The 23,014-nt window shown below is 51.3% G+C and overlaps 8 protein-coding genes across 8 annotated transcripts; 3 read left to right on the forward strand and 5 right to left on the reverse strand.

Annotated features, from left to right (window-relative positions):
- Positions 1–371: 371 nt before the first annotated feature.
- Positions 372–2,709, reverse strand: M436DRAFT_76570 (ATP-dependent metallopeptidase Hfl; the record flags this gene model as incomplete). Its single annotated transcript, XM_013567766.1, has 3 exons — positions 372–2,496; positions 2,546–2,547; positions 2,689–2,709. The coding sequence occupies 3 exons, from the start codon at positions 2,707–2,709 to the stop codon at positions 372–374; spliced, it is 2,148 nt and encodes a 715-aa protein (XP_013423220.1).
- Positions 2,710–3,105: 396 nt separating this feature from the next.
- On the reverse strand, positions 3,106–3,694 carry M436DRAFT_8999 (uncharacterized protein; the record flags this gene model as incomplete). Its single annotated transcript, XM_013567649.2, has 3 exons — positions 3,106–3,284; positions 3,344–3,559; positions 3,616–3,694. Coding segments are annotated over 3 exons (474 nt in total), but the record flags the coding sequence as incomplete, so codon positions are not given.
- A 4,928-nt stretch (positions 3,695–8,622) lies between these two features.
- M436DRAFT_85960 (DEAD-domain-containing protein) lies at positions 8,623–10,128 on the forward strand (the record flags this gene model as incomplete). The annotated part of the gene is made up of 1 exon (XM_013567767.1): positions 8,623–10,128. One exon carries the CDS (start codon positions 8,623–8,625, stop codon positions 10,126–10,128), a length of 1,506 nt encoding a protein of 501 aa, XP_013423221.1.
- Positions 10,129–13,541: 3,413 nt separating this feature from the next.
- M436DRAFT_67719 (uncharacterized protein) lies at positions 13,542–15,245 on the reverse strand (the record flags this gene model as incomplete). Its single annotated transcript, XM_013567738.1, has 2 exons — positions 13,542–14,877; positions 15,106–15,245. 2 exons carry the CDS (start codon positions 15,243–15,245, stop codon positions 13,542–13,544), a joined length of 1,476 nt encoding a protein of 491 aa, XP_013423192.1.
- Positions 15,246–15,800: 555 nt separating this feature from the next.
- Positions 15,801–16,888, forward strand: M436DRAFT_57238 (uncharacterized protein; the record flags this gene model as incomplete). The annotated part of the gene is made up of 3 exons (XM_013567700.1): positions 15,801–15,944; positions 16,246–16,782; positions 16,838–16,888. The coding sequence occupies 3 exons, from the start codon at positions 15,801–15,803 to the stop codon at positions 16,886–16,888; spliced, it is 732 nt and encodes a 243-aa protein (XP_013423154.1).
- A 164-nt stretch (positions 16,889–17,052) lies between these two features.
- M436DRAFT_85963 (uncharacterized protein) lies at positions 17,053–17,535 on the reverse strand (the record flags this gene model as incomplete). The annotated part of the gene is made up of 2 exons (XM_013567768.1): positions 17,053–17,410; positions 17,465–17,535. The coding sequence occupies 2 exons, from the start codon at positions 17,533–17,535 to the stop codon at positions 17,053–17,055; spliced, it is 429 nt and encodes a 142-aa protein (XP_013423222.1).
- A 1,354-nt stretch (positions 17,536–18,889) lies between these two features.
- Positions 18,890–20,402, reverse strand: M436DRAFT_76574 (mannose-6-phosphate isomerase; the record flags this gene model as incomplete). The annotated part of the gene is made up of 3 exons (XM_013567769.1): positions 18,890–19,362; positions 19,412–20,233; positions 20,372–20,402. The coding sequence occupies 3 exons, from the start codon at positions 20,400–20,402 to the stop codon at positions 18,890–18,892; spliced, it is 1,326 nt and encodes a 441-aa protein (XP_013423223.1).
- A 645-nt stretch (positions 20,403–21,047) lies between these two features.
- M436DRAFT_67723 (uncharacterized protein) lies at positions 21,048–22,382 on the forward strand (the record flags this gene model as incomplete). The annotated part of the gene is made up of 1 exon (XM_013567739.1): positions 21,048–22,382. One exon carries the CDS (start codon positions 21,048–21,050, stop codon positions 22,380–22,382), a length of 1,335 nt encoding a protein of 444 aa, XP_013423193.1.
- Between the last annotated feature and the right edge of the window lie 632 nt (positions 22,383–23,014).

The following is a 23,014-nucleotide window of genomic DNA, read 5'->3' on the forward strand; positions in this document are numbered from 1 at the left end:
GATATTTATTCCTAATAATACACCAGGCCGGAGAAAGGCTCTTGTTCCAGAATCGCTTCAAGCAAATCATGCATACTCATCTCTTGCTCCTCTTGCTCTTCCTGCTGCTGCTGCCCCTGAGCCTCTGATACGAAGACATGAGCAGACTGATCGCACACTCGCCTGAAAGCCCTGATGCCAGAGTACAGATCATGACGAAGGGCATCAGATAATAGGGTCCCGACAGACGAGAAGTCGAGACATCTCCGCCACGCCCTGATTGTACAGCAAAGATGGTGACAGAGGGGATAACGCCCATCGTGGATCGATAACAGATCGGAACACGACAAGCCGGTAAAGGCCCACTAGGGGTCTAGTTGTCCAAGGTCTTCCTAAGGACCGGTAGGATAAGGAGAAGGTCCATCTTCATTACCGCCAGGCGCGGGTCTGGGGGAAGGTACACCTCCGGGACCACTGCCACCACCTATTGATGGCGGCAAAAATGTAGGTGGCAGAGGGAATTCAGGAACGTTCTTAACGGGGACATCTGGATCAGCCATTGGCTTTTTCGGCGATAGCTTTTCCCCTCGCACCGCGGCTTCCATTTCATCTTTGGTCAACGTCTCGTATTCGACCAACGCGTTCGCTAGACGTTCCAGTCCTTCACGGTTGTCATTGAGGAGTTTGGTGGCACGGGCGTGGCCTTCTTCCACCAGTCTGCGGACCTCGCTTTCGATGAGTTGTTTTGTTTCGGAGGAGAGACGGGCGTAGTCGGAGTTGAGATCGACGTTGCCGAGCTTGTCTGACATGCCAGCCTGTGTCACCATCATGTGAGCAATACGAGTGGCGCTCTGAATGTCGGAAGATGCACCAGTGGTGACTTGATCGGGTCCGTAGATGAGTTCCTCAGCGACCTTGCCGCCCATGCAGACGTCTATCTGAGCCATCATCTCTGCTCTGGTTTCCGATACCTTGTCGAGTTCTGGGAGCATTTGGGTCAAACCAAGGGCGTGGCCACGAGGCATGATTGTAGCCTTATAGAGGGGTGTCGTTTCCTTTGTAAGCATGGCAACAAGCGCGTGGCCACCCTCGTGGTACGCAGTCATGACCTTGTCTTTTTGCTGGATAACGGCGGAACGACGTTCTGCGCCCATTAGTACCTTGTCCTTGGCCCAGGTCAAATCGTCCATTGTGACACGCTTGGCCTTGTTCTTGGATGCACGGACAGCAGCCTGGTTACAGATGTTCTCGAGTTCAGCACCGCTGAAGCCGGGAGTACCACGAGCGAGAACAGTAGCGTCAACCTCGCCATCAATGCGAATGTTCTTGAGATGGTGGTTGAGAATGCTGATACGGCCACGAACGTCGGGTAAGCCGACGACAACATTACGGTCGAAACGTCCAGGTCTGGTCAAAGCCTTGTCGAGCGATTGAGGGAAGTTGGTAGCGCCAATGATAATGACGCCAGTATCCTGGTCGAAACCGTCGAGCTCGGTGAGAAGTTGGTTCAGGGTTTGCTTTGCGTAAGCGGCATCACGTTCATTACGCTTGCCACCGATAGCATCGAGTTCGTCAATAAAGATGATCGCAGGCGATTTTCCACGGGCTTGGGTAAACAGGTCGCGAACGCGCTTGGCGCCTACACCAACGTAGACCTCGTCGAACTCAGAACCAGACATGTAGAAGAACGGGACGCCGGCCTCACCGGCGACAGCGCGAGCGAGGAGAGTTTTACCAGTACCGGGAGGGCCAGTGAGAAGAACACCCTTAGGCAGCTTTCCACCAAGAGTCGAGAACTTTTCGGGAGCCTTGAGGAATTCAACGAGTTCCTGGAGTTCTTCCTTTGCCTCGTCGCAGCCATGGACATCGGTGAAACGAGTCTTTTGCATCTCGGGTTTCGCTTGGTTGTCCTGGGCTCCACCAACCTTCTTGATGACACCGGTGGCATCGATGAAGAGAGTGAGAAGGACCAGAGACATGTAGACGGTGAAGGCAAACACTACTATGAACTTGAACCACTTAAAGACAGTTGCGCCGAGGGATTCGTCGACCACAACGTAAAGAGGCTCTTTCTTAGCACCATTGCCTCTACGCGAGACGGAAACGTTACCGCCACGGGTAGTAGAGGCAACAGCCTGGCCAGCAATTTGGGCATTGTCGTCGGATGGATTGGATTCGGACTGACCGACTTTGTCTACAGCGCGGGAGTAAAGGTTATCGACAGAGGGACTTGTAGCATAACGACCCGAGTCATAGCGTTCGACCAGGATATCGTGGTGACCGGCGCGGAGCAGAGCAGAGTAGAAGGCGTTTTGGGCGGTAGCGCTCTGGGGGTTGTTGTTGGCAGTCTTTTCCAAACTGGCAAGCAAGTTTTGCGGGACGCCGCTGGCTGCGCGGGTTTGACGGAAGATGGACTGGGTGTGCGAGAGTGGCGTACGGGAGATTGTGGCAAGCGAAGGACGATAGGATGCGCACGAAGAGTAAGGCTGGGTGCGGAGCACTGTAGAGGTCAGCGTGCTGATTCGAACATGTAGAGAGTCATGGCGGATGAGTGTCGGTGTCGTACCACTGGCGACAAGCGAGGAAGTCGACGACGAGACGGACCGCCGCGACAGCTGTTTGAGTGCGGCAGAAGCAGATGGCCACAAGGCAATCTGTAAAGTCATGTCAGCGGTTGCATGAAGGAAGGGCGAGTGGTTGGCTGCATACCTGGGCGCCGCGAGAGGCCATGATTGCGCCTGGAGACGTGGCAGACTCGGTCGGCGATCAGAGCAGACACAGCTGAGTGAGGTGCTGTGGGTGGAGCGAGGGAATGTATGCGAGTGTGTCGTGTATACGGATAGTGATGAGAAGAGATGGTCTTGTCTTTGCCGCCGACAAGTCTCAAGGTGTAGACGCTCCGGTCGCCTCGGCGTTTGGGCCCGAGCAGATGACGCTCACCAACACTCCCGACCCCGGCAAACACGAGCCAGAAGCTTCGAGCGTGCCCGCCGTTTCACCTGTTGCGACACTATCTCAACACTAACGTACCCATCACCACAACATCTCACGTGGCAGGATAAGCAATATACGACTTTCGACATTGGCCTCTACTGCCTGAAGAACACCATTATACATAGCCATACATTACGTCTCGAAAGCAGAAGGAGCGACAGCGATAACCACCACCAGACTCGCCACAATCAGCGCTCCCGCCACGAACGAGACAACCATAATACTACCTCTCGAGGCTGGAAACTTGCCACGAATCACATAGTGCTGACTCTCAAAGTACCGGTGGAACCCAAGCAGAAGGATAAGAATTGCTGTTCAATAAACATCAGTTTCCATGTACGAAAGCCTGGAGTCTGTGTCGACAACTTACACACTCCGAGGAACGTCACTCCTAGTGGCTTGCCCAGTTGCCGCAACTTTGCTCTGTTGATGTTGTTGACTGAACTTGGCGCTGATGCTAGATCTGAATCTGACTCTGAATCTTTTTCGTTTGCAATCGATGTGTTGAGTCTGAAGAGTTGCGTAATGGCGATACCGATCGATGCGAACGAGAGTGATGTGCGCAACCATGCCAGAAAGGTGCGCTCTTCAGTTCTTGTCAGTCCTGTGTCTCCAAGCGTGGAGGAAACGATCGCAACGTACCCAGTGCAAGATGGTCGCGTGCAACACTGCCCTTGTTCTCAAGCTCGACGCTGCCGTATTTCTCGACAAGCTGTCTCCAATAGACTGCTCTGTCCGCGTCGTCCTCAGAGTCTTGACCGATACTGCCTTGTCTGGAATCTCTGCCTCCACGCGCACTCGCAGTCCTCTGAGATGTGCAGCTCTTTCTTCTGCGTTCGATCGGGCTCAACTCTCGGTCGAGTTCTTCTTCAGCTGCCCCCTCGTATCCTGCTATCGCAGTGTGTTCTGAATTCGTAGTCCCATATGTTCCCACGACACTCCTGCGTCTGACGATCGCCGTGTTTTCGTCTGCACTGCTCTCGGCTTCATCGCGGACTCGATCAGGGTTCGAGTTGTTGCGTCGTGACATGAATGATGATGACCTCTCAGAGCCGTCTGGTCTGGCCGATACAGTAGAACAAAATGTGACACTACGGCGAGGTTCGAGCGACGGCAAGACTCCGGCTGGAGTCAATGAGTTGGATGAAGCCTGTCTTGGTATGTTCTTTGAGCCAAGTTTCAGATTTCGCTCTGGGCTCTGGCGAGGACTTGTTTTGGGGCTCGATTTCTGGCGACGACCTGGACTGGGTCTGGGACTTGACCGGGGACTGTTTTTCTTCTTCTGCTGTTCTGATTCTATAGGCTTTGCGTACGGTTTTGGTGGGTGACCTTCAGTCTCGAGATGATCGCCGACGTCCTTCTTGTCGGTGGTAATCGCAGCAGATGTGACAGGTTCCTTCTGGTTGTTCAGTGGCGTGGATGTTGAGGGATCAGAGGTAGGAGGCGCTACTTTATCGGGCCTTGTTGAGTCTTCTTCGAACTCGCTAGCGGTAGTGCTATGATAAACACCTCTCTTGGGCCGCTCGATCTCACTCTCGCTGGTAAAGTCATAGAAGCGATGGTCACGGCTGCTCGACCAGGAAGAGAAAGGCGGCACGGGTGTCGACAGATTGGCATGGGTACGCAACGAGGGGTTGGTAGGTCCCGGCCTCGGTGTGATGAGATCACTTTCAGATTCATAATCCGTTGCCGACCTGGAGCTGTCTCCCTTCTCGGAAGTTGATGCAGGTGAACACGGTAGAGGCATGACAGACTAGACCGTTTATTTTGGTGGCTGGGTATGGTTCAAGATTGTACCCAGATGGCGTGATAGGGCCCAGGCGATGATCCGGATGTCGTGATTGACTTCGAGATTCCTGCTTCTGAATGCCGGACGTTCAAGTATTCTGCGATCCGGAGGCTCTTCTCAGAAGGAAGAATTTGTTTGATGGATTACCGCTGGCGAGATCGACCGGCAGTGGACCACGCGGACAATGAGCTGAGACTCGAAAAGCGTCGAAATGATTAGGGTCAAGGTGAGCTCGAGTTAGGTCACGAATCGATACCACGAATATTGCTCTTGCTCCTGGGTCAGCTCAAATGGTTGCATCGCTGTGCGCCCGTAAGAGGCGGCTGTTTTCGATGAAAATGTCAAGATCAGATTCTGCTTCTGGTTGTTGAGATGCTTGAAATTAAGGATGAGGTGCCTCCGGCCACAGTGGATCTTGATCGGCTGTCGGTCTCTTGAGCGACCCCGCAGCCCTCGATGTAAGCAACATTCAAGGGACGGTGTGCACCTAAGGGAGCCTTATCTCAAACATGCAGCTCAGGTTCTTCTCTGCAATTCGCTAAAGATAAATCTGATGCGGCTCGCAGGCTCAGGGAGCCGCGCGGAATGGTAGACCCTCCCGTAGCAATCAACCAGCCGTCTACTGACCACGAATGAACAAAACACGCTTTCCCTTGATATACAACTCCATCTACAGTAATGCACATCTCTTACCGTCCTTCCAATATGCAGGTAATCGCAAGACCTTGATCCCCGGTCATCTAGACTTCTTTGACCCATCCGGCGGGCACAAGGCCTTTGCCCTGTCCACCTGCTCTTTCGACCTCGCACCATCCATCACCTTGGTCCGGTGCGATCAAGACCAATCTCTCGCCCTCGTCCATACTTGCTTCGCCCTCGCCACTAGCTTCGTACGTGTATAATGCTTCGACGTATTTCAGCTTCTTGGCACCGCGTTTGGGAGCTACGACCGGACCCTTCTTCTTGGTCGATGGTGCAGAGGAAGCGATCGATGTGGCTAAGCTGGTGATGGATGCGCGATGGCTTGGCTGCGATCTGACAGGTGACGAGGGCATCATCTCGACATAAGAGGCAGGAACAAGACCTTCGCCAGAGCGTGTGCGGACCTTCATCCAGCCAACGCCATCTATATACATTGTTAACTTTTCAGGATTAGGAAGCGATCAGGGAACTTGGCTTACCATCTGGTTCGACAATTGTGACTTCGGCACCTTCGTCCACGGTGATTTCGCCATCACCACTGGCCTGGTAAGGATACATCATCTTGCCCCGAGGCTGGCCATCTGACGAGTCTCCATTGCTGCCTGCGTAGTGGTCTGGTGGTGGTGCCAGAATGCGACGCTTAGCTGTGTTTGACCGCCCAAGGTCGTTGGCACTATCAGTCGAAGTTGAGGGCGGGCGGACGTTTGTTCCAGATAGGCTGCGATTCGCACTTGCAGCGTAGCCCGATGAGAGTGTGTTCATGCTACCCATGGTGTCGGTTCTGTTGAGACGTGGCATGTCATTGACTGAATCAGATGAGCCTTGTGCCGCAGCATTCGCTGCTGGGGGAGCCGATGTCGAAGCTGCAGCTTGTCGCTCGGCCTTGATCTTCTTCTTTTGCTCCTTGTCCAAGGGACCTGGACAATTTGCGGGTACCTTCATCTGACACTTGCTGTGACAGATGAAGCCGCAGTCCTCACAATCGAAGCCCTTTGCTGACAGACCCCACAAGCGGTCGCCACAAAGATCGCAATTTGTGGGCAGCTTGAAGGTCTGAGACTTGAAGGCGTGGTTCTGAGCACCAATGCTCAAGTCACCCACAGCAGTTGCAATGGTGCTAACCTCGACTTCGCATGTCACCTTCTTCCTCTCCGCTTCGTGTAGCGATTCTTGTAGGTTGAATTGTGCCCGTACAACTTCGACCTCATCACGCTTGTCTTTGCCTTCTCTAATTGCTTGACGTACACGCTTCGCGCCTTCGACCTCACGGCGTTTAGCTTCACACTCTCTGCGCAGCTCGTTCAATTGTCCCTTGCTCTTCATCATGATGTTTCGAAGGAAAGTCTTGCTGAGATCGTCCGAGGCCATGACATCGTCATCTAGCCATACTGGTGAGGGTTCAAATGTGAAGTCGGAAGGATCTTGCCAGTTGGCAGCGTTGTGACGAACGAACATCATGGAGTCGAGGACGGGGTTGTTGCGTGGTATCTCAGCCGAGAGATGCTCGAGTAGCTGAGTGGATCGTGAAAGGGTTTGTGTCTCAATGGTCGCCGCTTGAAGCCACAGAGTGTTCAACTTGGCCACACGGGTCTCGGACAAGTCTTGTAGCGAGTCCAGCAGGTCGGGAACGTATTCGTGATAGTAGCGCTCTTTCTGCTTGTTGGTGACGTTGATTGAGATCAAGTACGTGTTCTTCACGTTGCGCATGTCTGCTTGGATCTGTACATAGGCTGTCTGGGCCTTTGTCTTGCCGTGGTCGAAACTACTGTCGATCTTCTTTCTGCGGCTCTCGACGTCCTGGCAGACGCTGTCGTACTTTGCCTTGGTCTTTCGTAAATCACCATAGGTGTTGTCACGCTCTTTCTCGAGTTTGGCGGCATAGTCGGCATGGTGTTTGCGGAGGTCTTCGCATCGAGTGGACAAGTGCTTGATGGGATCTGCAAGGTGAGAGACAAGTTGAGTCGCAAAGCGATCGTGCTCCGCAGCGCGGTTCTCGAGGGTCGTGAGTTGAGTTGCCCAGGTGGTCATGGAAGCACTAGACAGTGCGGGTCAGTACAGGGACTCCCCGGGTGGACAGAGACCCGGGCATACCTCTCCAGAGAACCAGGAGTGACAGTCGGAGTATCTCCAACACTCAGACTGCTCTGCTTGCGGATCTTCTTGTCAAAGTACTTTTTGGCAAGGGCATTGAGTTTCTGGCTGTACTCCTTCTCTATGGCGCTGCGTTCACGGTAGAAGGCTTGTACGTCGTCCAGCCACGCGATACCGCCCAAGACCCAGGCATTCACTGGTTTGAAGCCATCCTACGCAAGCATGTCAGTTGGTTGTTAGTCGAACACGATCCAGCGGATCGGCAACCGACCAACCTTCAACTCGGCGCCGAACTGCGGCGCGATATCAATCTCGGCCATGCAGGAATAACAAGTTGTAGAGGCAGGGTGAGACGGGGATTGCAGCCGGCCACAGCGGCTTTCTACACAGAAACAATGCAAGTAGCCTTGAGAAAGAAGACACGCAGTGCGTCGACTGTTGGCAGGCTATCGTATGGCGGCCCAAGGAGAGTGGCTATTGCCAAGGCGGGGTATCAGGTATCACCATCGGGCCCAGCCCTCGCCGGCTGAAGTCGCATGCCTACCGGCCCGGTATCGACTATTGCGACGGGAAGGAAGTCTGGCCTGTTTTCATGAACAGGCAGTATTCGTCAGTCTGGACTACAAGAGTACCGTACGAGTGTGCGCAGCAGTAGACTATCTAATCCATCTAAACGTGGTCGCATGTAGTGGGGAAATGACTCTGGTGGACGGCATGCATGTTCTAGGCCGAGGAGGGGTCTATAGCGGACCTGATGCACAAGATCAATCTACCTAGATTTTGACTACGGAGAAATAGGATTAGGAGAGACTGGACCGCTAGATGGAACACAATTAATCTCGGTATTCTTGAAAATCACGGCAGCTTCGATTGCAGGGGAAAGAGCAAACGGAGCGCCTTCCTCAAATTACCCAACTCGGCTTAGCAGGTGTTTGGGCAGGAGCAAACGTCACTCAAGATTTGTTAGTGAAGCTGCAGTTTGGACAAAGAACATTCCACCGCACTTTCGCTCCTTCTCATTTCATCAACACCCGCGCCTGCGCATTCTTCTCTCACTCATCACAACCATGTCTAAATCCTTGGGCGACCGCATGACTTTCCCGGACGAAAAGAAGCTCGACTGGGCTGAGGAAGCAGAAGAGATGGACAACCAGACCAAGACCCAGACACAACATTCTGCCCCTGCCGCAGACGCCGCAGCACCCGAAGAAGCCACACCTTCAGATCAGATCGATGGCGCCTCCGTACCTCAGTTCGGCTCAGCGCTGCTCGAACCTGAATTCGACGTCAATGTCAAGCTGAACGATCTCCAAAAAGACCCCAACGATCCCTTGTATTCCGTCAAAGAATTCCGCGATCTCAACCTCCCCGAATCCATCCAAAAGGGCATCTTGTCGCTGGGTTTTACAAAGCCCTCCAAGGTCCAGGAACGCGCCCTTCCCATGCTCCTCCAGAACCCTCCTCAGAACCTCATCGGCCAGTCGCAGTCTGGTACAGGAAAGACGGCTGCCTTCGTTCTCAATATTCTCGCGCGTCTCGACTTGACACTCCAACAACCCCAGGCTCTGGTCCTCGCTCCTTCGCGTGAGCTGGCTAGACAGATCCTCGGTGTCGTCCAGGTCATGGGTGGTTTCATGGAGGGTCTCAGCACATACCAGGCCGTGCCTGACCCGTCAACACGCGGTCAGCAAGTCACTGGGCAAGTCGTCGTTGGTACTCCTGGAACCGTCATGGATCTGGCTCGTAGAAAGCAGCTGAACACACGCGGTATGAAGGTGCTTGTCTTGGACGAGGCCGACAACATGCTCGACCAGCAAGGCCTCGGAGACCAATGCAAACGTGTCAAGCAGCTCCTGCCCAAGGACGTCCAGACAGTCCTTTTCTCCGCCACCTTCCCTGAAGAAGTCCTCGCCTTCACTGCTCTCTTCGCGCCGAATGCCAACCAAATCACTCTCGAGCGCAACAACCTTACTGTTAAGGGCATTAAGCAGATGTTCCTCGATGTCAGCAAAGACCAGGACAAGTACGAGCAATTGATTAAATTCTACGGCCTCATGACAATCGCCTCATCCATCATCTTCGTCCGCAAGCGCGACACGGCCGACGAACTCTCCAGGCGCATGACAGCCGAAGGCCATCACGTCGTCACCCTGACCGGCGGTCTCGAAGGTACCGAGCGCGACGCAGTCATCGACCAATTCCGCGAGGGCACCGCCAAAGTCCTCATCACTACTAACGTCCTCGCCCGCGGTATCGACGTCCAAACAGTCACCATGGTCATCAATTACGACATCCCCGACAAGCCAGCTCCAGGTCGCGGTTACGTGCCCGATGCTGAGACCTTCTTGCACCGCGTGGGTCGTACCGGACGCTTCGGCAAAGTCGGCGTTGCTCTCACCCTTGTCCACGATAGACGCAGTTGGGAAATGTTCAACGAGATCTGCAACGAGTTGGGTATCAAGCCTACTCAGCTCGACACCGAGGACTGGGATGAGGTGGAGCGTGTGGTCAAGTCTATTATCAAATCGGGACGCAACAAGAAGGTTGGAGGTGACTCCATGGGCGATGAGTAAGGGCTTGTGTGCTAGACGGATTCGCTGGTTGCGCTTTGAAGATGACGGATTCTACGAAAGAAAGAAAGTTACGATAGACAATCTGCCGGTAATGAGAGAGGGGATCAAAGAAAGCTCCTCTAGGGAAAGGATGAGCTAACGAAACAATCAAGTCCATCTCCATTCACATCATGTTTCGGACAGGTTGTGTCCTTCGACATGTGCTTCGTACCTGAATCTTCTCAGCATCACTCGTCTCGCCTGCAGTTGTCGCAAATCTCTGAGGAACAAATCAATCGGAGTTGAAATGTTTCTGCTTTGTGACTCGGGTTGCTACCTCTTGTGCCTGAGCTTTTATGAGCGCGCAAGAGTAGGTCCCTCTAATCTCGTGTCAACCTCACCCTTTGTGCAGACCACGAGTAACCAACGGTAGTATTCTACGATCTCTTGATTGTCAATCTCGCCTCCATTTGTTCGTAGCGAGGACCGATTGGAGGCCAGGGTGCCACCATCTGCACCCCCTTTTTTTTCTCTTTTTGTTTGTCAAGCACAAAAAAGACAACCCATTGTACCAAAATATCAATTTCGCGGAAAAAAAAAAGAAGACATACCACATACGAATGAATTTAGATGTACAATTATAATGAGTAGAAGCATAGTGCAACTCTCAATTAAGTGCCATGGACATAAATACAGAACCAGATGTGTAGAATGAAAGATGATCAATTCATGGCTACAAGAAATGTTCAAAGAGGATCTGGCGATATATATCAGTGCAGTATCTCGACAACGGTGCAACCCAGAGATGGAAGTTGAAGAGCGAAGAATAAAAAAAGCTGTTGGAATACGATGATGTTCATGCCTGGTCATGTCAAAGCCAACCACATCTATGCATATCCAGAGGACTTCACGAGAGGTCTGAGAGCAAGGTGTAGAATCAACAGAGATCCTGACAACTACAAACATAAGAGCAGATGAATGTGGGAAGTGAGTATCCTGTCAGTAAGGGACAACTCTATGCCTGTATATATCAAAATCACTCTGTGCATATTTGGAAAGAGTCACGATGTAGCTGATCAAAACGCAGCACCCGTGATAATTGGAAAACCACAAAATCGTGTTGTTCTACCGCGACAGGGGGATGCATATGACCCTGTCGTCCTTGAACAGGAAGAGCCTGATAGAACAGAAGTTGGAGAGTGAGACAACGAGCATGGCTGATAGACGCTAGAGAAAAGGTAGCCCACACTATGAAGCGATAAGGCTGGAGTTTTTCACGAGCATCGAAGAACATGCAGTACGATCGTCCGAATCGACAGACCGACAAAAGTGAGGGGTAGGGGGTGGGAACAGAAATATCGACGCCCTACACTAGGTGACTAGGCGCAAAGTAAGTGTACGGACGAAGGATTGAGTTGCTGAAACGACAAGCTCCAGTACTTGGGAGAAGGGCAAGTGAAAGGAAACGACTGTTGGTGTATGAAGGATGGTTAACCGTGAGGGATGCAGTCGATCGTACGTCGTTCTCCTAGTTGAGTACTTGCCAAATTTTTGACCTTTCTTATGCGTGCAGGGATGACCGGAGTGCTGCAGGCGAATCGAATCCCCAAGCAGACATCATGATCCAATCGTGCTGTTGCCGAAGCTTGATGTCACAAAGCTTGCGATTCATTGAACATGAGCTCGCATGTTGAACCAGACCCAAGAAAGCCAAGAGAGTTTGACGAAAGCTAGAGCATCAGACTAGATATTAGGTGAGTAGTTGGTATAGAAAGCAAGATTCGATAGTGACGGTTGGAAAATGTTGAAACAAATCTAAATCCATCAGCAAGTCATCGTTGACACCTGTTCAACAGAGGGCCAGGATCGAAGAGCAAAGCCGTAGGTATCATACGACCCTGGAAGCGTGAGGGGCATGTGATAGAACATGTGGGTAGCCAAGACTGTTGACTGCACAGCCGTTCGAGGTTGCAGACTTTCACTTCAGATGGAAGCAAAAGGGTGGTTTGCAACAGAGCTGACCTGTTGCAGGCATCTAGACATCAACATGATGTGTCTCGATATTCTGGTGGGTACAAACCTCGAACTTACGAATGACAGCTTAGCCTGAGTTCAGGAATGAGGAAGAAACCTGATTTACGAATGTGTCTCATCACCTGTATGTGGGTGCCCTTTTATCCCGATAAGTTATTTCCGGAGAGTAGCTGGAGTCGAGTGTGCGTGTTTGTTTGGCAGTCAGCATGCAGTGGAAAAACCGTTGATGAAGAACAAGTACGTAGCTAACGTTGAACGAACTGCATCGCACACGAAGCCAAATCTGAAACAGATGGTTTTGGTAGTATACAACGTAGAACGAAGCAAACAAAGTCAATATCACAAGCTCTGATTTGACACTGCAGTCTGAACTTGGAACTTACAGTTGAAGTAGCCAAAGGTGGTGGTTGTTGTCTCTTCGTGTTCAAGGTTCTTGATGATGTTTGCTGGACAGTCTGGAAAGAAGATATTGTTCGAACGTGATAAGTTAGAGTGAAGTGGGTACTGGAAGGCTGGTTTAAACGTCAGAAGTTAACATCTGAGAAGACGGAGCAGAGACATGTGACTCGGGGGACGGTACTGAACGGGTGTCGCCATGAGAGACACGTTCTTGAGACAGTAGCTCTTGCTATCTAAACATAAAGCCTTGGTAGAAACGGAACATCATACTTGCATCATACAGAGTGTTAACTTGGAGAGACGTTACAGCCTGTCAATTACATGTACTGTATGGTTGGGATCTGTAGACAGGTATTTATATCGCAACCCGCAGACCAGAGACTTGCAATGTTGTTTAGTGTTGCTTCACTGACCACCGATTGATTTGCTGGATACCCTGAACTTGTGGCCTCTGCACGCAAGCCTCTTTGAGTTTGGAACAGGCCTCCCAGAGCGTTGGCAAGTGGGGACGTGTGTCGGTCGGGATCCCTTTGATAGGTATGGCTCCATCAATGACCCACTCAGTAGACTGGTCTTACTTTCAACGACAAAGGTGAACGACGTCCCATGATTGCAGATGCAACTCTCGAGTCTGAGTATGGCGAAAACAGGCAAGGGAACCGATTGATTGCGCATATGTGGAAGCTACACTACAGGTGTCCAGAGAATAAAGCAAGAGCTACGATCCAAGCAAAAGGTTGAAGGTCTAATATAGTATGCATTACCGTACAAGCGGTACAAGATTCTAGCACCTTTCGCGAACGATCACTCCAGACAACACAGTTGGAACAACTGCTCGAGAGAAATACTATTTCTGGTTCTACACCGTCTGGTATACCGAAATGAAATGGGTATAGTAAAGATAGACGCTAAAAACAAAATGTGAAAAAAGACAGTATACCAGATGGCAGACCCACCATCAACATTATTTTTCCCTCCCGAGTAATGAACAATAACACGAATTACCAACGTGCTGGTATGTCGGAGGAATCGTCATATCCAAGTGCTCCGTCGAATGTGGGTCGAGTTTGACCCAACTGAAACTCAGGAAGGTTTGGTACGTTCAGTGAGGGCAGTTGAGAGTAGTCCTCTAGTGGGGCTTGGAGTTCCGAAAGGCCTTGGAAAGCATCCTGAGGCTGCTGAGAGAATCCTTGAGGCTGTTGGGTGAAGTTTTGAGCTTGATAGAAAGAACCTTGAGGCTGTAGAGTAAAGTCTTGAGACTGATGGAAGGCATCTTGAGACTGTTGGGTGAAGTGCTCAATCTGATGGAAGACGTCTTGAGGCTGTTGGGAATAGTTTTGTAGAGGGGTTTGATGTTCTGGAAGACCTTGGGAGTAGTCTTGTAGAGGGCTTTGGTATTCCGGAATACCCTGGAACACATCTTGGGTTTCCTGTGACGAAGAAGAATATTCTTGCTTGAGCAGAACCGGAGGCAGAACCGGCCTGTCGAACTCGCAGCCGCGACCACACATATGCGACCAAGCACCGCTCGACGATTGACTGAGTTCAGGGCATGTGAGGCATGTGCAATCGAAAGAAGCACAGTTCTGACACCCAAATTGTGCTTTGGGAAATGAGCTAGGAATGTTGAACAAAGATGATGCTGGTTGCATCAAAGGTTGCGCAGCTTGTGATCGTGAGCTACAACAAGACTTTGTAGGATTTGCAGATGGCTGTGCGGCTATTTGCTCTTCCTGGGCCATATGTGCAGCGAATTGCTGTAGCGCCGTCGTATCTGCCTGTATCGTCAAGTCCTGATACTGTGGCTGGATGGCAGCTGGCTGGAACTGAGGAGTGTACTCAGTGGGTTGGAACGCTGCCGGGGCGAATGCGTTGCCATAGAAGTCAAATTGAGGTGGCGGGACCGGATGGTATGCCATATGTTGATCATGCTGTACCATCTGTCCGGGATGTACAAACGGCATATCAAGGAGTGGAGGTACCGGTTGGTATGGCAGAGGATGTTGATGGTACGCGTAGAGATTGGCGGCTTGGAGGGCTTGCTCGTGCGCTTGTGCTTGTTCTTGAGCTATCCGTTGCTCGTTCACAGCCTTGTTGAGTTCATCTTCGTCGTCGTACATGGTGGCTGTTGGGATGCCTCCTGCCCTCAACTCCGCCCATTGCTGCTCGTCGAGAAGACAACAGAGCTTGCGTAGAGCCTTGCAGTTGCACCCTTGAGATGCGGGATGTCCACAATTCTTCGCTGGCCTTCCTGGGTCAGGACGTCTGTACAGGACCTTGTCATGATGCTTGACAGGATCACATTGTGGTGCTCTGTGACCAGCAATGCAAGTCAAGCTGCGACATGCGTTAGCAGCCGATCATCAAAGGCTCGAAACGAGAGAAGCGTATCACGAAAAGCGCATGTCGAGAACATCGGACGATGACACTTAGCGTGAATATCTCCTGGGTGCGAACACTGATCCAGCGCGCAGCAAAGCTGGAGTAGAGATAACTGGAGCGAAGCCTCGTTTCATATGATCGAAGGTGAAGGACTGACAAGGCAGGTGGGACGTAGGCACTTACCAGGCAAATTTGTAAACCCTGTTGTTGAGACGATTTCTGATGCGTATCAAGTCTTTTCTGCTCGGATCTTTGATGGCTGGGCGACGATTATTCTTAGATCTGGGTGGTGTTGGTGGTGTAGGTGGTGTGGGATCCTCCATCTTGAGTGGAATGTGTGCGTGAACGTGAGTGTTCGAGAAGAATAATAGGCTATGCCCAGAAGGTATTGGGTGATTTTGCGTGAGGAGGTTGAGAGAGTGTGAGAACGGGAGGGAGAAAGAGCAAAGCAGAGGCTCATCTTATAAAGGCTAAGAAATTCGACACTCACTGTGCGAGGTAGATTCGGGAGTAGTCATGGTCCACGTGGTAGAGTGGTAGAGGGAAAGTACGACCGTCTCTTGCGAAAGTCAATCAGAGGCCCTGGGAAAACGGACGAAGCAATGATGCGCTTGCTCGAGAGGGTGGAGTCACGACTTCGAAGAATTTTCCAAGAGTTAGTTCCATAGGACGCTATTCTTCGACTCCTTGAATATGGTCAGACGAGGTTGGAGGAGTGGAGGTAAAGTCGTTGACTCCGATCCCCAGCGAAGACGAGCCTCTCGCACGGACCTTCGGATCTCGATCCCGCATAACCTTAAACCGGATCGCTCAGCTCAGGGAAAAAAATCATTCAGAAGAACAAGCACCACATCAATTATTCATCGACCCACGACGACATGTCTGATTCAGAAGGAGAGCTGGGTATTTTTGAAGAGCCCGAAGGCTTCTACGAAGCTGAAAAGGAACCCACCTTTGTGGAATATACTTTGCAAAGTGGTTTGAAGCTGAATCTACGTCTGGTCGGCCATAATCCTCTTTGGGTAAGTCTTCTAACATCAACTTCTGCTCGCGAATGTGGAGTCATGTATGTTTGAGACCTCGGTAGCTGTGATCGTCGCGTTCTCAATGCGCTCGTGCAGTCCCCAAGCCTGTAGTCACGAATGATGCAACTTGAGCCTCTGTACCGGCCACACATGGCACGGAAATCTCGTACAGTGCGACCGAGCAATGGATCATGATCAGAGGCGTCTACTTCTGCAGCCTCATCACTTCCAGCAATACCATACAGAAATCGGCCGGGAAGATTAATGGTTCTTGATCATTGGCTGACAGCAGACACAGGGCCATTTTCTCTGGAACGCAGGTCGTACGATCGCTCTGCACTTCGAAAGCAACCCTCAACTTGTCAAGTCCAAGACTGTCCTGGAACTCGGCGCTGGCGCTGGTCTGCCTTCTCTTATTTCGGCACACCTCTCCGCTAAGCGTGTCGTTGTCACAGATTATCCTGATGCTGATCTTATAACCAATCTATCCTACAACATCAAAGCTTGTGCCCCATCGTTCCCAATTGTTGCCAAAGGATATCTTTGGGGTGCTGACCCCTCACCTCTGATTGAGGAGGCCAGTCCAGATAAGGGGTTCGATGTCTTGATCCTCGCCGATCTGTTATTCAATCATTCCGAGCACGGCAAGCTTGTTCAGACTGTTACGAAGTCTCTGAAGAAGGACGGTACCGCGCTTGTGTTCTTCACTCCGTACAGACCTTGGCTGCTGGAAAAAGATCTGGCCTTTTTCGATCTAGCAAAGGAGAACGGATTGGTCGTTGAAAAGGTTCTAGAGAAAGTCATGGACAAAGTCATGTTCGAAGAAGACCCGGGTGTACGTATTTTCCTATTGCGAAGCTTCCCGCTTGCACTGACTATATTATTTCCAGGACGAACTTCTGCGCCGAACCGTCTTCGGATACGAGATGAGATGGGCATAAACACTGATCTTCAGGGGCAGTCATTCGATCATAAAAGCCAGGTCGCGACGTCTCTTCATCGATCGAGGCATTTACGTGTCAATTCGTTATGTACGTAGACTGAGACTACAGGTACTGCGACCAGAGTTTGGCAAGGAGCAGTCAAGCTGGACCAGCGTAGCCGTTTACCAACCGCCAGGACCTCCACGGCCACCTTGAGGTCCACCGCCCATACCCCCAGGACCTCCGCCCATACCTCCCATGCCTCCAGGACCGCCATGGTGGCCTCCGTGTTGACCGCCATGGTGTCCTTGACTGCCCATGCCCATACCACCCGAACCAAATTGTCCGCCGTGTTGCGAAGGTCCACCAAATCCTCCATTTGAATGGTTACCACCGAACTCTTGACGGCCGCCGAACTCTTGACGACCTCCGTTCATACCCATACCGCCACCCATTCCCATGCCACCACCTCCGTAGCCACCTTGAGGTTGGCTGTAGCTCTGTTGGCCGAAGCCTTGTTGTTGGTGTTGAGGAGGACCCCTGATGATGGTCAGTCGAGATGGAAAAAAAGTTTGCGAGGATGCAAATGCATACATGTATTGCTGTTCATGCTTCTTGTCACCGTGGTGAAGAACCTTTTCTTCAATCTTGTGAATGAGACCCATATCTTCTAGTGTTGATGCTGGCGTGATTGTTTTCTTTGATTGGTAGGTTGATTTGCTGGTGCGAGATTCTGATGGATTTTCCTTGATATACTGGAGGCTACGATATGTCCTTCTTTCAATCTCTTTATAAACCACCTGTATCATCACTTCCAAGTTCCTTCAAAATCGATTTGATGCCCCATCTACGCAATAGCATGACATCAGTTTATATCTTGGCATCTACGTCTTCCAAGAAGAAGTCGGGTTTGACGCGCGGACTCTCCCAAAGCTGGAGGAAGACATGACTTGTGCCCGCCCTTGCCAGCCCTTCAACAATGACAACAATGACTAAAGCCGGTCGCAGCTTCGAATGTTGCCAGATTGCCATCGAACAATGAAGCCGTCGTCAGTCGCAGCTTCGGACTAACCACCGCAGCACAAACTCTGCATCTTCCAGCAGATCCTCGTGACTGTCCAGAACCCCCCATCGAACTCACCAATCAATCGTCACCTCACCTCCCCCTCAACTCAACTCTGCTCTACGTCTGCTCTACCTCTTACACGGTTAATCGCTCAACTCGCTCAAATCCCATCGCAACCACTTCCAAAAAACCTGACCACCGGAACCAGTTCCAGAACAAACTTTTGCAGAGTCTCTGAAAAAGTGGAGCTGGCTGGCACAACAGAGTTCAGTATTCAGCGAAGCAATGAACAACCAATCGCAAAGCACTTTTTTCAACATCACTCCATCTACTTTTTCCACAAAACGGGTATACTAAATGTCAGCTCATCACTACGACGGGCATATTGTCGGCGTTTCGGGGAAAAAGTGAAAATCAGAACGACATTGACTTCTGTGAAAATGAGAGGGGGAAGAGGGAAAGAGAAAAACTGAGATGGGGAAGGTGTGTTCGCGACAGGAGACAGCGAAATGGCACTTGCAAGGCCTTTTGGATCTCTTGACAGGACAAGTCTGGTCAGAAAACCGCCAAAGGATTCTCTTATCGGGCAATGTCTGGCAAAGATGCAAAAAGAGGATTTTGAGTGGTGAAGAGAGTGCAAAGACTTGAATGATGGTCCTTCTGTATCGAACTGTGAGCAGCGACAAGAAATGTATCCAGTTCAAATGAGAGCCTTCGTGACATATCGACCGCTCGCTTTGATAAGACTTTGGATCAAACGAGCTCAGAAGATCGATGCATTGTTAATCCATGTCCAATTTTTGTGCTTGATAGTCCTGGGGGCGTCAGCCATGTCTGTTCTGGTAAAAAGAAAGGAATCTATAAAGTTGCGATGCAAAGGTAAGATTAAAACAATGTCTATATAGAATACTATGCGCACTCGTTTCTCTCATCGTGATCTATCAATGCAAAATCTAGATCTTGCTCTCTTTGCCATTCAACTCGCAGAAAGCTTTGAAAGTGACCAGAGGCTCGTCTCCAGAGCTCTCAAGCACGCATGTCGCAGTAGCGCCGACGAAGAAGACATAACCTTCTTTGAGTTCCTCCTCTTTGGGTCCGACGCTGATCTTGCCGGAACCTTTTGTGCAAATGATGATGCTGGGGCCTTCGATGGATTCGAAAGTTGCTTTTGCGCCGGACTTGTTGAGGTCGGTCTTGACGACGCTGAACTCTTCGATCGGAGGGTCGTAGAGGGTGGCGGTGGAGCCGGAGCTGTATGCGGTGGAGTTGAGGGTGACGTAGGGGTAGTCGGTTGGAGACATTTTCTGTTCGCTGATGGGAGCGTAGGAGTATGTGAGCATGTCGGTGAGGTTCTCGACGTCCTTGAACTTCGGGGTGAAGCCGGCGCGTACGACGTTATCCGAGGAAGCCATGCACTCGATGATATCTGGGCAATGTCAGTACATGTTGTAGAGGGTAGAAGAAAGGAAAATCACCTCCGGAGAGATAGGCGTGGATGTCGTCGGCCTGGAGGAACATGGCCTCGCCAACCTCAAGCTTGACGTAGTTGAGGAAGAAAGTGACAAAGAGACCAATGTCGTTGGGAAACTGGCCTTGCAGTCGGAGCATCAAGTCTGAGAGTTCCTTGCCGTTGTTTGAAGGACCGCCACTGCCAGCAAACTTGTCACCCTCGTCCTTTGCTTGCTGGATGAGATCTTTGGCATGCTTCTCAATCTCTTCGGGCTTGCTGTTCATCAGGCCGCGGAACGCAGCCTGCAGAGCCTTCTTGTTCTCAGAAGTCTTGGACTCATCGTCTGTTGTCTCTTGGCCCTTGATCGTCTCTTGGAACTTGTTTGCCTCGTCTTGTCCTACCAAGCTCTTCAAGCTGGGTACAGTGTCGAGGAAGTGTGAGATCTCTTTGAGCGGGCGGAAGCCACAGAGGCCGTCGAAGGGGGTGATGGCAAGAGCCATCTCGGGCTTGTGATTGTCATCCGGGTAGTTCTTGGGGTCCTTTTCGTGCAGCTTTGCGGCGAGCTTCTTGTTGGGGTGGGCTTGGATGGACAGGGCCTTGTTGACGGAGAGGACCTTGAACAGGAAGGGCAGCTTCTTCTGGTACTTTTCCGAAATCTCTCTTGACATCAAGGCTTCATTGTCTTGGACGAGGTCGAGCAGAGTGCGCTGGGTGTTCAGATCCTTGGAGGGGTTGCTGGGGTGGGTGCCCATCCATAGCTCGGCGTAGGGCTTCTCTTCTTCAATACTGAAGTCCGAGGGTGTGGCAGAGGCGAAGCGGGCGGCAGCAGAGTCCTTGCCGACCTTTCCTATTCGGGTCTATCAGTCTTCCGCGTGGGTTATGGTGATTGTCGCAAAGGTGCAATTACCCCACTCATAGCTGTTGCAGCCTGTGATGCGTCATGTCAGTGAGCTGTCACTCTTCATTGCTTCTTGGGCTGTCTTACCGCACTGTAAGCGAATCAAGGGAACCTGCATTTTGATATTCTGTCAGATGTAATGCGACAAGGTGTACTGAGCGACGAGCGATGGTTGTATGCAACGAGATGGAAAAAAAAGAAAGGGGTCATCGTATCGTTGATGCCCCTCCGCGTCACAGCTGACCTCCGAGCTGAAGCTTCACACGGAGCTGCTCGCTCCGAAGCCCCTGGCAGATGCCTCCTCGATTCCTCGACCGTGACCCCTTCACCGTCCCAGCTCGTGCCTTACCTTGTACTTGAGGTCAATGTCCTCCATTTGCTTCACATCTTTGAGAAGTCTGCGCCATCGTGAGACCTGTTGTCGCGTCCACATAAAGCCTTCCATGAAACTCTCCGCGTCAACACTCAGGTCCATCATGCATCCTTCGACCTCAACCATCACAGCACCGTCTATCTCTCACTGTCCGTGGCCAAGTGATATGCTGGACTGACTTCGGAAAGACTGCCAGTCATTGGCCCCATACTCGAACAATCAATTCTCTCAAAACTGTACAAGACTAAGTTTTTGCTTGTCATACGACTGCTCTCATGAGTTTAATCTTTGAGCTCCCTCAGCCCATCTTGAATATAAGTATCAGTTCACCTTCCCTTCTCCTTCTCTTTCCTGCAACTCTGTTGTAACTTGAGCTGGATCAACTACACAATGTTTTTGAAGTTCGTCTCTGTTCTGTGGCTGGTGGCCCTGTTCACCACTACCGTCTTCTCCTTGCCCCTTGATCCATCTTCTCTTGTCCGCAGACAAAAGGGCAATCCCCAACGCGAAACGTTCTGCACATACAACGTCAAGTACTGCAGGGACAATTTCGGCGGATACTGCAAGGAAGCCGACCCTCCACCATGGTGCAGCGTCATCATTGACGCTGCTCCTGCTTCCCCTGTCGACATTGACATGGAGAGCAACACCCTCGTCGCACGTCAGGACGACACCCCTCCCTATGAACTGGCCCACGCATTATTCTGTGAGCACAACGCAGAGTTTTGCCGAACGAACTACCCTCAGGAGTGCATCGGCGGCAAGGATGTGATGCCAGCATGGTGTCATGTTAGTCCTCGTCGCTACGAGCCTCCCAGCAACCTTCCGCCCGAGATATACTGCAAGTACAGCCCAGGGTTTTGCCGAAAAGCCTTTGCTCATCTCTGCAAGGCTGGCAATGAAATGATGCCAGCATGGTGCCACCACGAGTCGCCTCCCACCGAAGACCCTGTCGACGACAAACCTTCTCAAGAAGGGGTCCGCGAAATGTTCTGCAAGCACAATGCACAGTATTGCCGGGAAAACTTCTCCGAGGACTGCAAGCCTGGCAACGGAATACTTCCAGAATGGTGTCACGTTGACCAAATTCCCACAGAGCCTCTCACCGAGGGCCCTGATGACGATAGCCCTGACCCTCCTCCCGAGAGGATCCGTCCAATGTTCTGCAAGTACAATGTACAGTATTGCCTAGAAAACTTCCCTGGGGACTGCAAGGCTGGCAACGAGAGTGTTCCAGTTCCAGAATGGTGTCACGCTCCGAATCCTCCCACCACTCTCTCCAGCTCTCTTCCTACCGACAGCACCACCCTTGTCGCACGCCAAGATGACAATCCCGCCCGTCAGTTGTTCTGCGAGAAGAATGCAGAGTACTGCCAGGAGCACTATCCGGGCTACTGCAAGCCCGGCAACGCCAAGATCCCCTCATGGTGCCACATCAAGCCCTCTTCCACCTCTGTATCTACTTCCGGTCCTGATCTCGTCGCACGTCAAGATGCTTTGGGCAAGCGCACTCCTCAAGATCCCGACAGGGAAGAGGAAGAGGATACTGAGGAGGAGAGGGAGCAGGAGCAGGAGCAAAAGGAAGAGCAAGAGCAGGAGCAAGAGGAAAAGGAAGAAGAGGAAGAGGAAAAGCCTCACCACTTCGAAAGGTCTTGGTGCAAGAAGCACCCTCATCACCCATACTGCTACTCTCAGTTCTGCATTGACAACCCCGGTCGTTGCTAGAAGGAGCCTGAGGGCAAGATGATTTCGGGCCACGAGCACTCGCAGAACATCAGCAAGAGAGACAAGAAGGGAGGGTGGTAATGTTTCCGGCTGTGTTGAGGGACCTTGCTCTTTCCTTGCCTCCCCTGCAATCACTCCCGTTGGCTTCACGCGCTTTTTGACTCTACGCTCTCTAATGTCTTTGTCTACTTCACTCTCTAATATTCTCGTGTTTCCCCCCTGCCTCTTGATTTCCTCCTTTCATCCAATTTTTGCTTTCCTACTATCCTGATTCAACACCCACCGTCACTACTGTCCACTATAACCTTACTCTAGTTCCTAAGTTACACAATTCAAACACCAAAAAAAAAGAGTTGTTCCATCACTCACTTTCCACATCATCGTTTCTCTACTGTGATGTTCAGTGGCCTTCAAAAAAAGATACAACGGTCTGTCCCTTCGAGATAAGCGCCAAGGATCACACTTTCGCTTTCACAAAGGATTGCACCATACATACAGCTATCACAACGCACAGTTCCTCTGAAAAGATGACAATTCCTCAGCGCAGAAAAAAGAAACTCACCGGATACCTCGACCGTAGAGAAGTCAGGAGCTGCTCCTGACAACTTGAAGTTTCACAAGACACGAGGGGG

This window comes from Aureobasidium namibiae (assembly GCF_000721765.1).
Source record: "Aureobasidium namibiae CBS 147.97 unplaced genomic scaffold scaffold_23, whole genome shotgun sequence".
Lineage (NCBI taxonomy): Eukaryota > Fungi > Ascomycota > Dothideomycetes > Dothideales > Saccotheciaceae > Aureobasidium > Aureobasidium namibiae.